General features: G+C 42.5%; 1 protein-coding gene across 1 annotated transcript in view; it reads left to right on the forward strand.

Annotated features, from left to right (window-relative positions):
- The first annotated feature begins 9,448 nt into the window (after nt 1-9,448).
- The window catches only part of JAM2 (junctional adhesion molecule 2), a 60,135-nt gene continuing 53,912 nt past the window's right edge, over nt 9,449-15,671 (forward strand). Inside the window, exon 1 of the mRNA XM_072806633.1 lies at nt 9,449-10,002. Within this exon, the coding sequence (XP_072662734.1) occupies nt 9,936-10,002 (67 nt within the window). The 5' untranslated portion in view covers nt 9,449-9,935. The remainder of the gene's footprint in view (nt 10,003-15,671) is intronic.

Consider the following 15,671-nt stretch of genomic DNA (forward strand, 5'->3'; position numbering starts at 1 on the left):
AGCCTTGACAGCAAAAAGCAAAGTTCTTTTAAATTCTACACTATTGACGAAGACTGTGGTCAAGTTAGGCCAAAAGCCAAAGCTCTCCTCATTGAAAAATGCTGTGGAAGATTTGCCTAAATACCAGCAGCTTTTTCTTAATTGAGAATCTCGGCTAACATGTTGGAGCTTTTAAATGCAGAAAGAAGGGAGTATAGAAAAGAGATAAGATGAAGATCAGAAGAGAGAAGACACAGAGCATGTTATAAACCCCAATTCAAATGTCACCCAAAAGGTATCTCTTTCTTCTATCTCCCAATATCCCTTTCTAACACTTGATTTACTATGATAAATTGAAGTATAAACAGTTAATAAGAGACATGTGTGTTTGTGCAAGGGTGCATGTGCGTGCATGTATGTGTCATGGCTAGGGGTAGGAAGAAAAATTCTGGAGTAGTTGAGCTGCTTGCCATATTGACATTTTCCCAGCAGCGATATGTGGTATTATTTTTAGAAGACCGGTTAATTCTTCATTTTTAAATTGAAAGACTGAAACATAAGAGTCATCTAGTTTTATAGATGAAAGTGCCTTTAAAATCATATACCTTAGTCCCATCTTCTATATATGAGGAACTGAAGTTCTGGAGGTATTAGGTAGCTTATCTAAGAGAGTATCTAGGAAAAAGAAATGTTGCTTCTGGAATGGCCAGTGTATCCTCACTTTTGATTTTCAGTACTCTAGGATGTTTCATCTCTATCCTAGGAAGGAATAACAAGGATGGCCGCTTCCACAAGGGCTCTAACCCGGGCATCCTGCTTGTTAAACAGCATCCATCCCCACGGGGCATTTTCAAAGTCTCCAGTGTTCCCTGCCATTGTGTTCACTGGCTCCAAGCCAGCAGACAAGCATTTGAACTTCTGTGCCTGGGATGATTCCTAGCACTTCAGAGAATCAACAGCCTGCCTTTCTTCATAATATTACGCTTCCAGGAAAAAAAATATTTTTGAAAAGTGTTCTAATTCCTAGGAGTATTTACATCTAAAAGACACAAGGCAAGCCTTAAAAATTCAGTGAGGGGATAGGGTTTTAAAGGATATCATGTGGGAAAATATGCCCTCTTTTGACTTTTCCAAAAAAACGTAAATCTTGGCTTGTGCAATGGACAGAATGTTGTCACTTACAGTGTTATCTGTGGTGAAACTAAATGCGAATTTGAGTTACTTTTCCTTGGAGCCAAAAAGAGCATTCTGGAAAGACTAAAGCTCTCCACCTGGCCTAAAGGAGACAGATCCAAGAACACAGCGGAATTCCTAAATCTTTGGGAGTGAAAAGGCATCATTCTGTTCCTTGTCCATCCCATCCGGTTTTTGCCAGAGCAAGGTAGATCAAGTTCATTTGTGTTCTCCAACACCCCTGCCCAAAGATCTTAAAGATGAAAGAACACAGCTGAGATGCTGGTAAGAAAAGTTCTTTTAAGTATGGAATTCCATCAGCATTAAGAATTTGATTATGCAAAACATTAAAAGTTTTTACAAGTATATTAAAGAAAAATACTTTGGGGATATAAACACCAAATAAATAATAAACAGCCTGTTTTGCTACACAGACTTCTATTTATCTGCCTTATGTTGGAGTACACATACTAAATTCCATACTTCAATAGAGTGCCTTGAGGGCTAGGCCCAAAGAAAAAGGCTACTATCTTTTTGTTTTTGTAATTCAAGAAAAATTAACCAAAATGCAAAGCATACTTTTTAAGTCATGCTTTTCTTTGTTGGCACAATGGCAGAAATACTCTCTTGGCAAATAGGCAGATAAGAGACTCTACTACTAAAAATTCAATATTGCCAATGTCAATTTGGCCACGAATCTAAAGCTTGCCAATTTTTTGCCCACCGATTACCTTGAGGAAATAATTAGACAAAAGCCCCAGTGTATAAGAATGTGCGTCACAATGTACGTTAAAAAAGCAAGACAACCTCAAAGTAAATAAAACATGAATCTGTTAAATAATGATTATATCCCTGCAGTAAATGCTAAGGTGCCAGTAAATGCTAAGGACCCATGCTGCAGCAGATCGATTGATCTGGAAAGATATGGAGGTAATAAGAAGGGTCAGACCTAGAACCATGTCTTGTTCTGCCATTGACCAATTGGGTGTCCTGGGGCAATTTTTTGGACCTCACTCCTACCCTCATTTCCTCCAGTGTTCAATCAAAGGAGATGATGGAAATACGGTGCTTAGCAATGAAATTGGCATATAGAGATATTGAAGCTTAAAAGTACTCTTGCCTTCACAAAGACACTGTTAGGTGCTATGGACTAAATGGTTTGTTTCCCCTCAAAACTCATAGGTTGAAATGGTTATCTCAATGTGACAGTATTTTGAAGCTGGGGCCTTTGAGAGGGAATGAGGTCATAAGGGTGGAACCTTCATAAATGGGATTAGTGTCCTTATAAAGAGTCCAGAGAAGCAGCCAGCTCTCATTCTATCATGTGAGGATACAATAAAATGATGGCTGTCTGCAACCCAGAGGAGGACCCTTGATAAAACCTGATCATGCTGGCACCTGATCTTAAGAGTTCTGGCCTCCAGACTGTAAGAAATACATTTCTATTGTTTATAAGCCATCTAGTATATGGTGCTTTGTTATGGCAGCTTATAGAGACCAAGTTATTAGTTTAAAAAAAAAACAAAAACAACTTACAGTCCAATCACATTCTTGTCAGAGATATATGGATAGATATATGGATCTATATATTCATCTAGTTGCTAAATATTTATTGGGCATTGAATCACTGACACTTTGTTAAGAAAAGAGACTATCAGATGAAAATCAGATGAACTCTGCCTCCATGGGGTCCACAGTCTATTACTCAATTGGGACCAATTGAGTTTAAAGTCCCAGCTGTGATGCCAGAAAAGAAGGGGGAAGTGAGAGCTTGCAATAGTAGGATTTGATCCAATCAGGAAGGGCAGGGAAGTTTCTTAGGGAAATTGCAATTTAGCAGAGACAGAAGGATGAATAGGCCTTGATCAAAGGAGACAGAGGTATATGGGAAGCTGTGCACATAAATGGGTAATAAGCACATTGAGTCTAGAGTGAGCCAGGTGCTATTCTAAACCTTACTCTACCACCCACAGGCTTTTGTGGTTCTGGCCTGTAGCTCAATGTCTCTGTCCCAATGACCTCACCTATAAAACAGACATAATAGCTTTCCTTATTTAACATGATTATTATGAGAGTTAAAATAGCCAAAATGAAAAGAGCTTAGCACAATGGCCTACTACTTGGAAAATTTTTAATAGATGCTAGATAACACCAAAAGTGGGGGAGAAAAGAATGAAGATACAAGTGCAAAGAGGGAGCAGTGTATGCAAAGGCCCTGTGGGAGCATGGTAACAAAAAGGGAAGGAAGCCATGTTGGTCAATCTGCTTTTATCCTGAAAGCTGCTAGAAGCCACTGAAGGGATTTAAGCAGTGGGCATTCCATGATCTCCATCATTCTCCCTCTCAACCTTGGTGCTACAGCCTTACCTGCCAACTCTCATTCTCTAGCACTTGTCACAAGGCCTTCACACATGACGTTTCCTCATCATAGGCTGTACTTTCCACCTGTCTCCTCCTACCTCCTTCAAATTTTAGGCTAAGTGTCATTCCATCAGAGAAGCCTTCCCTTACCTCCCAACCAGGCAAAGCCTTATTGACAGCTCCCCTAGCATGCCAGCTTGCTTTGCCTGATTGAGGTCTACTGCTTCTACCTACATCTCCAGAGGTGAGACACTGTCAATGAGCTCCATTGTGTCCCCCAAACCTTAGCACAGTGGTTGGCCTCTAATAGGATTTCATATTAGGTAATGGAAGACAAAAAGGTGGGAAGAGAAGGAGGAAGGTTAAAAAAAAAAAAGGTGGAGAAAAAAATGAAGTAGGATGAAGTAGAAGTGATAAAGTAGAAGTGATAAAATCAACTCAATTTTAGGCTTAATTTAAAAATTTTAAAATCAACTTAAGTTGATTTTAAGTGACCCATCTATGTACAGATGTTCTAAAATCAGGGAAAACTGATTTGGAGTTTGAGTGATCTAAGCTAGAGATCTGTCCACCAAGAAGTCGTTAGAACTTGCAAGAAAACCAAAGCAAGGAATGGGGAATAGCAGGGCCTTTGAAGACGATGGTTTGGGGTCACTACCTGTATGAATGTGGGCAGATTGCTAAGTCTCTAGGTCTCCTTCAAGAACCAGAGAAGGATAATACCCTATCATAGCCACCACACTTCCAACAGCATGCTTTCCATATGTTCAGGCCGCCTCATACCCAGCTGGTCACCCAGAATACCCTGAATATCTTTTTCTTCATCCTAGGGGAAGAAAGAAATGCATTCCATTGGAGTCCATCTTTTCAGATACCTTAGCAGTTAAGAACATGAGTCTTGGAAGTCCAACAAACCTGGGTTTATTTATTTTTTTTTTTTAATTTTATTTTTTTAAAAATTTTTTATTTATTTATGATAGTTACAGAGAGAGAGAGAGGGAGGCAGAGACACAGGCAGAGGGAGAAGCAGGCTCCATGCACCGGGAGCCCAACATGGGATTCGATCCCGGGTCTCCAGGATCGCGCCCTGGGCCAAAGGCAGGCGCCAAACCGCTGCGCCACCCAGGGATCCCCAAACCTGGGTTTAAATCTGACTTCGTGATTTCCTAGTTGCCTAGTCCTGAGTAAGGGACTTAATTTTTTTTTAAACCTTTCTTCTCCTCTCTAAGATAATAATGGCACCACTTCACAAAGTTGTTTATTAGATAACGTTTATGAAGCGCTTTGCACAATGTCAGACATAAGTAGTGCTTAATAAATGTTAACAATTAATACATTATCACTATCTTTAGGAGTGTACTGGAGAGCAGAGACCAAAGGAAGAATCACTGAATCTTGCCCAAATTCTTTCAGTATCCTCTCATCTGGGCTCTATTGCCCCAGATCCAATATGTTGAGTTAGATGGAAGAGCTCCCTGTAACTCAATGGAGACTTCTTACCTTCCCCACTCACTCTTTAATTAAGGACACATATGAAGTGTAGTCGTTCCAGGCAAGGAGTTCATGGGGAGAAATCAGGTAATGACTTGGGTCAAGTTGTATGCAGAAAGGCAAACCTGTTCCAAGCCAATGCAGAAAGATCCATGCTGTTTTGGGGGCTGCATCAAAAAAGGTCATGAGTGTTCACCCCAGGCCTGGTTGTTTCTTCTTGCCATGTGATCTTGAGTAAGTCATTTCACCCTTTGGGTCTCATTATCTATCATCCTTTTTTTTTAAGATTATTTATTTATTTGAGAGAGAGAGAGAGAGAGCAGGGGGAGGGGCAGAGGGGGTAGGGGAAGCAGACTCTCTGCTGTGTGGGGAGCCTGATATGTGGCTCAATCCCAGGATCCTAAAATCATGACCTGAGCCAAAGTCAGATGCTTAACTCATTGAGCCTCCCAGGAGCCCTCATTATCTATCATCTTTAACTGTGACACAAGAAAAAGGAGAATGGAGGAGGGAATGCAGTTGTGAAGTATCTGTAAGTTCTCAAGTTGTCACAATTCCATGGTTATAGACTAACTTGTGCCTGTCCATTCTTTGTTGACTCTAGCAAATGTTGGTTAGATGCTAGCTCTTCCCCATGTAAATTTCATGTACAAAAAATCATTTTTACATTATCTAATTCTTTATGAAATTGCTAATTATCACTCAACAAAGAAGCCAAACATTGAGTTGATAATAAATGTGCTTTTAAAAAAGAAAGCATTAATTTACTGATTGCTGATGAACTTCACTTATTTGGCACATAGGACCTCTGTAGGGTTGTTAAGTCATTTGAGAGCAAAGAATGTGAAAGAAAGATATTCCTGCTTGTAGTAATTAGAACCAGGTCTAATGAAGGTTTTTTGTTGTTGTTGTTGTTGTTGTTGTTGTTGTTCATTTGTTTTGTTTTTGTTTTTCTTGGAAGAAAGTTTTGTTATAATGTAACTGAAGGAAGATGTCACTTTGGGAGAGTAATGAAGGCTATATGCTGGAGACCTGTGAGTTTCTCTGAATAGGTTTATTTGGCTGGAGAGGGATGTGGTTTGAGCACAAGCCATGAGTATGCTTGTGGGTGTATCAGAAAGAAATGTTGAAATGAGGATTATTCCAGAAAATTATCTGAGGAGATAATAATGAGGGAGAAGTAATGAGGATCCCATTAGTGAAAGACCTTAAATTCTATCCATAGCTTAACATTTCTAGGAGAGACACTTGGGAATTTATGTGGTTCTGGAAATGAAAGACTTTTTTTTTCTTTTCTCTAAATTGCAGAGTGTAGGCACACTTTCCATCACCTTCTCCACACCCATGAAAAAAAATAACCCATCCAACACAGAAATACCAAATCTGAGGTGTTGTGAGAAGTCCCTCAATTTAAACCCAGCCCTTCTCTCCATTGCTTGTTTTAGGAAATGTGCCTTGACACCTCCTCAACATTACCTTGAATTCAGAATTGGAGTGGATGGAAAGAATTTTAAAAATGGTACGATGTCCTAAAGTACCAAATCCCCATTTATGTTGACCTGACAAAACTGTTTATAGTGGCAGAATGATTGCAACATATGGGAAGAGAGGGAGCCCAATATGATCACAGAGAGTAGAAGCCAGTTGGAGGCACTCCCTTTATTTCCTCTCTACTCCTCCCTACAAGCTGCCCCATGCTGCCTGGGGCAGGGATTCCTACTAGCAGAACAAACATGAAACCAACTCCCAACCACTTGCCAATGAAGTAGTATTAACTATCGCTATTCCTTTCATCATCACGCTGCTGTTTGTAAGCATTTCATTATTTGTGTTTATCTTAATGCACTAGTTTTATACCTCATTAAGTACAGAACACACATCTCTAAAGTTTTTTCTACAAGTATTTGGGAGGCTTGCTTTCTCTATTGTCCAAGTGGTCAATGCCCTTATAGTTGCTAACTACCTGAGAAATTCTCCATCCCCTTTTTGGCAGGTGATGCTGGAGACACCTCCACCTTTGCTCCTCTTTCTCTTCCATTTCTCTCACACTTTCTGACTGCTCCTGTCTGTGTTCTTTCTCTGAGTCTTCTTTTGTTTTAATTTTGTAACTGCATTTTGCGTTCTTTTTTTAGAGCAGTTTTAGGTTCACAGCAAAATGAAGCAGAAGGTTACAGAGACTTCCCATACATCCTCCCCCATTATCAACATCCTCCTACCAGAATGGTATGTTTGTTAAATTTATAAACCTACATTGACACATCATAATCACCCAGAGTCCGCAGTTTACATTATAGCTCACTCCCGATGTTGTATACCCTATGGGTTTGGACAAATATATATTGACATGTATTCACTACTGTAGTAGTAATATTAGAGTAGTTTCACTATCCTAAAAATCCTCTATTCCACCTATACATCCCTCTGTTTCCCCTAATTCCTGGAAACCATTGAATTTTTTGCTGCCTCCATAATCTTGATTTTTTTCTCTGTTGCTATTGAGAACATCAAATATGGCTAGTGTGACTAGAGAATTGAATTTTAAATTTAACTGAATTCAAATCTACATAGCCACATGGATCTAGAGGCTACCATATTTCACAGCACAATTCTAAAACATGGATTTTCTTTTTCTTCGTCTTCTTCTTTTTTTTTTTTAACCTACCCTGAAGTTTTCAGAAGTTAACTCCAGAATAAGGTCTAGAGTCTGTAGTATGGCACTGAATGACCCTCATAATCGAATCCCCTTTTCAGGTCTTGCCACCTCCTCTGTACCAATCCTACATATAAGGGGCACTGTAGAACATTGCTTTACCTTCAGGTACATTAGCCATAATTTTTAGATCTCCCAGCTTTTGATCCTGCTCTTCCCTCTGTGTAGAATGTCCTTTGCTCATCTTATGCCTTCCAAAATCTGTAACTTTCCATGCCTAATAAAGCACACCCTCCAACAGAGGAACATCCCCTTATCCTTGACCTTGAACAGGCCATTAGAATCTCTCAGCCCAGTTTTCTCATCTGCAAGGTGAGAATAATATTTCTCTCCCTTACAGAGTTCTTGGGGGATTAGATTAGCACTATTCAGACTCCACCACTGAGAAAGTACTCAATAAAAACTGCTGTTACTTTTTCCTGTTCTCCCACAACACTTATCATGTGGTATTAGAGGGCTTTCCAGATGGGACTCTCTCTCTCTCTCTCTCTCTCTCTCTCTCTCAAGACTAGGAGCTCATTACCAGCAAAGACTCAGTCTTGTTCAACATTGTACACCAGCATCCAGCACAATGTAGCTATTTGACAAATGCTTTAACTGGATGACAAATGATGGAGTGAACCAATGATTCACATGTGATGTCACGGAATAATAATAAAAAATTACCCCCTTTTTAATGTGTGTATCTTTAGGGAGGAGCAAAAGAGATACATAGCGGCAAGAATGAGAAAAGAGAACGCCAACAACTTCTCTTGTAAAGCGTTCCATTTTCCTGGTTCCTGCCCAGAAAATTGTTTAAATTTTTGTCCCTTCTCCTTGCTTGACTGGAGTATAGCTCTAACGTTTTGGCCATTTTGACTTCCCGGGTCCTCGGCCCCTCCCTGCCTTGGGCATCAAGCTTCCATCACTGTCACCAAGGAAACAGCAGGGATGTCTCATTCCTTCCTCACAGCTCTGCATATCTCAACTCTGGTCGCCTTTGTCCAGTGAGCTGAATTCTTCATGTGCTTCCCCCCTAAATCAACTGTCTTCTATTCAGTCCTTTATCCATCATTCTACCTTTAAATAATAATAATAATTATTATTATAATAATAATAATAAATAATTTAAAAAGAAGCCTGATGTATAGCAATTTCTTCTCTTGGGAATGGTCTTTTCCCGGACCTGTCACTATTCTTGAATGCACCAGACATTTTCGGGGCCTAGGAGCAAATACAAAAATTGCCTGTTTAGCCCTTGGAGTGTGTGCAAGTCGAAGTGTGGGTCAATTTTAAAGCAGGCAACGGAGCATTCAGAATGGGTTTCCCTTTTAAAAGCACAGTAGACCAAAAATAAACCTGACAAAGGGCAGCTGTGGAGTTTTAACACGTGGAGAACTCCACAGGCAGCAGTTATGTAACTGGAAAGAGACGTGATAAATATTTCACGCCGCTGGATGAACTTCCAACGCGGACACGCGGAAAGCAAAGAGCAGCAGAACGCACCTTGACTCTCCAAGCGCTAAGGGCTCGCGCAGAGGAGGGGCCAAGGCTGCTGCTGGACCCCGAGCCCTGCCCTCCAGCGCCAGTCTCCATGGCTTTCTCGTCTTCCCTCCCGCGCCCAAGGCGGAGCCGGCGAACCCCATGTCCCCCCCGCCCCGAGCGCCTCCCCCCGCAGCTTCCCAGTTGGCCAGAAATTTTCCAAAAATCTCCACCCCCCTAGGCTGAAAACCCAGAAAGTTTTGTGCCAGGGGGAAGGAGGAGAGGAGTTGGAGCTGGGCGGGCGGAGCTGCCCCCCCGCGGCCCCCGCGGCCCCCGCAGCCCCCGCAGCCCGCGCGCCCGGGCTCCTCGCCCCGGGGACAGCTGGCAGCCCCGCGCCCCGCCGGACACAAAGCCGCTCGGGGCCCGCGGCGCAGGGGCGGGGGCGCCCCCGGGGCTTCCCTTCCGCCGCTCGCCTCCTCGCGCGCCCTCATTCGGACCCAGCCCACACCTCGCCTGCATCCTCCGCCCTCCCTCCCCCCCCGCCGCACCCCGCCCCAGCCCGCCCCCCAGGGGGGAGCAGCGCAGACCCCCGCGCTCCCCCTTCCCAGCCCTCGCGCAGGCCACACCTGCCCCCGGGCCGCCCCCCGGCCGGGCACGGACCCCCCTCCCGCGTCTCTCCTCCGCTCCCGCCCCCAGAACTTCAGGGGCCCCCGCCCGGCCTCCCCGCCTCCGAGGAGCCTCCAGCTCGGACCCCGCGAAGATGGCGAGGAGGAGCCGCCACCGCCTCCTGCTGCTGCTGCTGCGCTACCTGGTGGTCGCGCTGGGCTGTAAGTTGCTGGGGTACCCCCTCCCCTCCCCCACCCGGCCCCACCCCGACCTGCGGCCCCCGCGCCCGCCGAGCGCCGTCCCCGCGGCCCGGGCGCCCGAGCGGGAATCGGGGTGCGGGCGGGCGTGGGGGGCGGCGCGGGGTCCGGCGGTTTATCGTATTGTGTGCATTCGGGTTAGAGAAGATGGAAAGAGTCCACAGCGGCGGGGTCTGACCTTCTTTCAAAGTTGGGGTAAGTTTTCAAAGACGCAGGCCCGCGCGCGAACTGAATGCAGAACTCACTAGGACCGGGACTCCTCTGAGATGCTGAGACCTCAAGGTGGCATCACGGGGGGGGGGCGGGGGCGGCCCCCGCCAAGTACCAGCGGGGACGGGCACGGTTGGGGCTGCCTCGCTCCGAGGCGGGGGAGGCGGCGCGCTGGTGGGGCGGGCGGGGGCCGAGGGGAGCCGCGGTACTCTAGCCTCTCCACCTGCACGTCTCTATCCGGTTAGGGACGCCGTGTCCCCGGGGGACGTGCAGCGCTGGGATTGTTAGAAAGAGGCAGACGCTGAATGAACCAGGAGCGGGGGACGTCCCAAAGCCCATCTCACCGGGGTGGTTCCAGACAGGATTTTCGCGGATTCTGAGCTCATGAGATTTCAAATCTCATTGAACGTTCAAACGTTCATGGGAACGTTTCCTATTATTTTGTTTCCTTCGCGTTAACTTTTTAGGAAAATGGAGGAAATCGAACTAGACCTTAAGCACTTAGGCAGGGAAGACCCCCTTTTCTATTGTTTTTCGTTTTCCCTTCTCTCTCTCTCTCTCTTTTTAATAGAAGAGGTTATTATTGTTGCTATCCAAGCCCTGGCAATATTTAACATAAGCCACCGGATGAGCGTCTAATACCAAAATACAATGACTTTTTCCTCACGCACGCTCTTGCTGCACAAGAGAGTATCGCAGAACCCAACGTGGTGTGAGCTTTGTACCTTAGTGGGGGAGGAAGGTGCAAGTTGTCCCAGTGAAGGGGCATGTGCTGACCTATGCTATAGAAAATCAAACCAGGAATCGAGGCTTCACAATAAAACCATTATGCAGTTTTGAAGTTGGTATCATGTTGAACACACAGAGGGGGGAAAAATGCAGTAATGGTAAAGGACAACAGAGAGACAGGCTGGAGGAATTGTCACCGAACTGTTGGAAAAGTGGGGTATTTCGTTGACGATCCTAAATTTCAAATTAAAAAAGACTGACTTTAGAATTGTCACTAATGAAAAGCAGAGAAAATGGTTTTGCTCTGCTATTCTTATTCAGTGATCAAAATAGAAACAATACACCCGCAGTTTGGATGTGTAGGGAAGAAATAACCAAGAGGCAAACACAGGCTTAGATAAATGGGCAGAAAAACCTCTCGTTCAGACTTCAGGTAAATCTAATCAGTGGCTCTTCTAACCCTCACTCCTAGGGGGGAAGAGTTTGGGAGTGTGCATAGACCTTTTCTGTGTTGTTCCCCGGGATGCCCAAGGTCTGGCATTGCAAGAATGTTTTCTTTTCTTTTCTTTTTTTCAGATAAACTTAGTTATTCTATGACAGTAGATTTGAGGAAATATTGTGAAGATAGTATGGGGAGTTCCCATATATACCACATCCACCTTCTCCTTTTATTAATATTTTGTTAGTATGTATGATACGTGTGTCATAATTAATGAAACAATATTGGTATATTATTATGAACTAAATATTTTATTTAGAACTCCATATTTTATTCAAATTTCCTTCATTTTTACCTGATGTCCTTTTTTATTTCAGGATCTCATCCAGGATACTATATTACATTTAACAGCCCTGCCTCCTTAGGCTCCTCTTAGCTGTCACAGTTCCTCAGACTTCCCTTGTTTTTTATTACCTTGTCAAGTTTGAGGAGTACTGATGAAGTATTTTATTGAATGTCCCTTAACTGATTTTTTTAATGTTTTCTCTAGATCCTATATCAGTATGGGCTTATGAATATTTATTTTATACTTTGGATTTATAGTTCAATGTGATTTTATTTATTTTAGTACTGAAATGCTTCCAGTTTTGGCCACTGGGAGTTCTAGTGGTTTCTGTATCCTCTGACATACCCCCATTGCTATATATATATTTTTGTTTTGTTTTGTTTTTTGTTTTTAGTGCTTCTTACTTTCTGGTAACACAGAATGCTTCAGGCTGATCTTGTATATTTCCTGCTCCAGGCCTAGGATTGGCCATTTCTCCAAAAAGCCCTGGTTCCTTTTATTGGAGAATGGTGTTAGAAACCAAGATGTACGTCTACCACCATACCACTCTGAACAAGCCTTGTCTTATCTGCTCTTGGAAGCTAAGCAGGGTCAGGCCTAGTTAGTACTTGGATGGGAGAAACCAAGGTGTAGGTGTTATTGAAGAGTGTTATTGAAAAACAAGAATGTTTTTCAGGGCTGAGTTTCACTCCACAGTCCTATTTGTGATTTGTCTACTCAGGTTTCATGTTGAGATCCAAAAACAGTACTACGGACTTTCTTGAATATTCTCTTTTTAAGTTCTCAGCAAATGCATGAGACAGAACATATCTTCAACTTACAGTTCATGACCCTCAAGGCTCAAGCAACATCATTTATGGAGACTGAAAAGAATGGAACTGGGGTTTGAAGATCTGAGAAATTGTTCCATAGATAATTGGACTTCTCTCTTTTTCTAGCTGAGCACTTAACCCTTTCCACTATCTTCATTCAAAATTCAAAAAAAGACTGTGGATTTCTTATTCTCTAATTACAGACTCCTCTTTTTAATATCCATCCCAAATATAACTGTACCACCCTTTTGTTCTGATCCTATTATATATAATACCATACGTATTCCATTCTTTCCTTTTATTTTTATTTGTCCATATTCTTATTTCTTTCTTAGTAGTTTGGAAGAATTTTGTAGTCGCTGCTGCCGCCATTATTTGGACTATGAGTTCAGTGTACCTTTTGAAATATGGACATTTACTTGTGTGTTTAGTGAAACTATATTTTTGTTTACCACTAAAATGGGAACTCCATGACGGAAGGAATTTCTTTATAGTTGCTCCCCACTGTATGTACAGTGCCAAGCAAAGTGCCTGATGAATAGTAGGTGTAAATAGATACCTGTTGATCAGATAGGAAGGGAATGAGGTGGAAGAAATGGATGGATGGAATTAATAATTGCAATATAAATCATGACGCCCTAACTAATGCCAAATAGGTGAGGTGTCAGATTTCTCTGAGGTGACATTTAAGCCAAGCAGTTAGATGTTAATGAGAGCAGTGTGCTGTTCTTGACACTACCTGGCTGGTAGCAGTTGGTCTTCAAATCTGGACTGGAACCCAAGCCAGGCCTCTTGGCCTGAGTCTGTAATATTTCATCAACTGATAAGGAATGTGGAGGAGGGAGAAGTCAGATCTTCTGCAAAATCACAAAGTTCTGCCCCAGTAGTGGAACTGACCCAAAAGAGCACTCCAGGGAACCAGTGCCAGGAAAATTCTGCCCTCTGTAAACATTGTTAAGAACAAAGCATCATCTGCAGAGAACAAGTTCCATCCTGGCATGATCTTAATTATCTGATGAGAATAAAGGTCAGGTTGGGCTTACTGGTAGACCTGATAACGGTTTTAAAACTGAAACAGAAATGGCCTTCAAAGGGAAGAAGTCTAAAACAAAAAATCAGCATAAAGAGAAAAGTAAATTCCTTAAGACTGAAAACACTCATTATCCTTCCACCAGAGCAGTTTAATGAGAGGAGCCTCTGTGCATTTACATATGTTTGCTCTACCCATGGTTTCTGTAGAGAAGATGTTTTGAACTCTGGAGGCTAGAGCCACTGTATTGAAGTTGAGCCAGAAGCAATCTGTAAAGGCCATTATTTAAAATAACCTTTTCATCCCATAACACTGCTGAGTCAGTACTCCAGTATACCTGTGTTGCCACATTGATGCTTTGAGGAAGATGAAGGTGAAGACAGAAAAGGGGAATCAGAATCTAGGTCAAGTGCTTTCTTTGGCAGAAACAGAGAAAGAAAACACTGGGTACTGTTTTCTTGGGAGGTGTTACTGTTCACATGACCAGAACTCAGAAAAACAATCCAACTGTATGAGTTTTCCTATCGCTGCAGAAACAAATTACCACAAATTTAATACAACACAGATTTATTATCTGAAAGTTCTAGAGGCCAGAAATCTGAAGTAGGTCTCACTTGGCTCAAATCAAAGTATGGGAAGGGCAGCTATCTTCTGGAGGTTCCAGGGGAAAACCAGCTGTTTTTCCAGCTTCTAGAAGCCATTGGCTCGGGGCCCTGTCCCTCCAGCTTCAAAGTCAGTGGTGCCAGGCTGCCATAAATCTTGTTCTCTCTTTTCTACCTCCCTCTTCCACTTACAAGGGCCGTTATATTTACATTGGGCCTACCCAGGTAATCCAGGATTATCTTTCCATCCCAAAGTTAGCTGGGTTAGCAGCTTCAATTCTATTTACAACCTTAATTCATATTTACCATGTAAGGTAACACGTTTATAGGTTCCTGGGGTTAGGATGTAGACATCTCTGGGAAACCATCACCCCAACCAAAATTAGGGTGTGCCCAGTAATGTGTAATCAGCCTTGTAGCCAAGAATATTCTAGACCCCATGGAGTGACCACAACTTTTACCTTTAAATTATAATTTATAGTGATAGAGAACTGTATTTTTTGAGTTATATTTCAGATCACAGAGTGTAGCAGTAAAGAACATGTGCTCTGATGCTGAGTTCTGTGTGCACTTACCAGCTAACGGATCTGCTATGAGCTATTTGGTCTGTGTGTGTCAGTTTACCCATCTGTAATGGTGATAATCCCAATAATAGATTTACTTTGTAGAGAAGTAGGGAGAATTAAATGTGTACACATGTCTAGCACACTTAGAAAACTTGTACTGTTATTGTTGATAACATTTGGGGGTGGTGGAGTTAAATATTCATATAATCATTTATAATGGATTTCCTACAGTTATGAGGGTCCTATTCCAAACACAGATAATGAACTGTTTCATAAGTTTATTCTAGTTTAAACAGTTTTATTTACTTTTATTATTTAAAGATTTTATTTTGAAATATATTTTTTAAAGTTTTATTACAGAATACTCATGCATGTATATCTGTAGCTACCTGTCTATCTACATGAAAAGAATATGCTAGACAAGTAAAGGAGTGGGGAGACCATTTCAGATACGGAGGGAACAGTGTTGCACAGAGGTACTTGGGGAAAAGCAAGCAGGGAATGGAAGAAGTTCCGTATGGCCAGAGCATGGAGGACAGGGGAGGATGAAAGGTCCCCGCCAGGTGGAAAGCGGGCCTTGTGGGTCATATCTAGGATTTTGAATTTATCCTAAAAAAGACTAGGAGAAGCCATTGAAGGCTTTTTAAACACTGAGTATCAGTTAGATTTGCCTTTCAAAGAGAACACAGTGGATGGAAGTGTGGAGAATGGGCAGGATGGGTGGGTGGGATGTTGAAGTGGGGAGCCCAGTGAGATGCTATTGGAGTGGTCCAGGCTACTTCTTAAGTAATAGGAAGTATTTTCTGTGGCTCATTGAAATATGTATATGCACATATTTGATTAGACATTTACATTCACCCACAGGAAATTGTTTTATATCTGAAATTTAGTTAGTTAAA

This window comes from Canis lupus, chromosome 30, assembly GCF_048164855.1.
Source record: "Canis lupus baileyi chromosome 30, mCanLup2.hap1, whole genome shotgun sequence".
Lineage (NCBI taxonomy): Eukaryota > Metazoa > Chordata > Mammalia > Carnivora > Canidae > Canis > Canis lupus.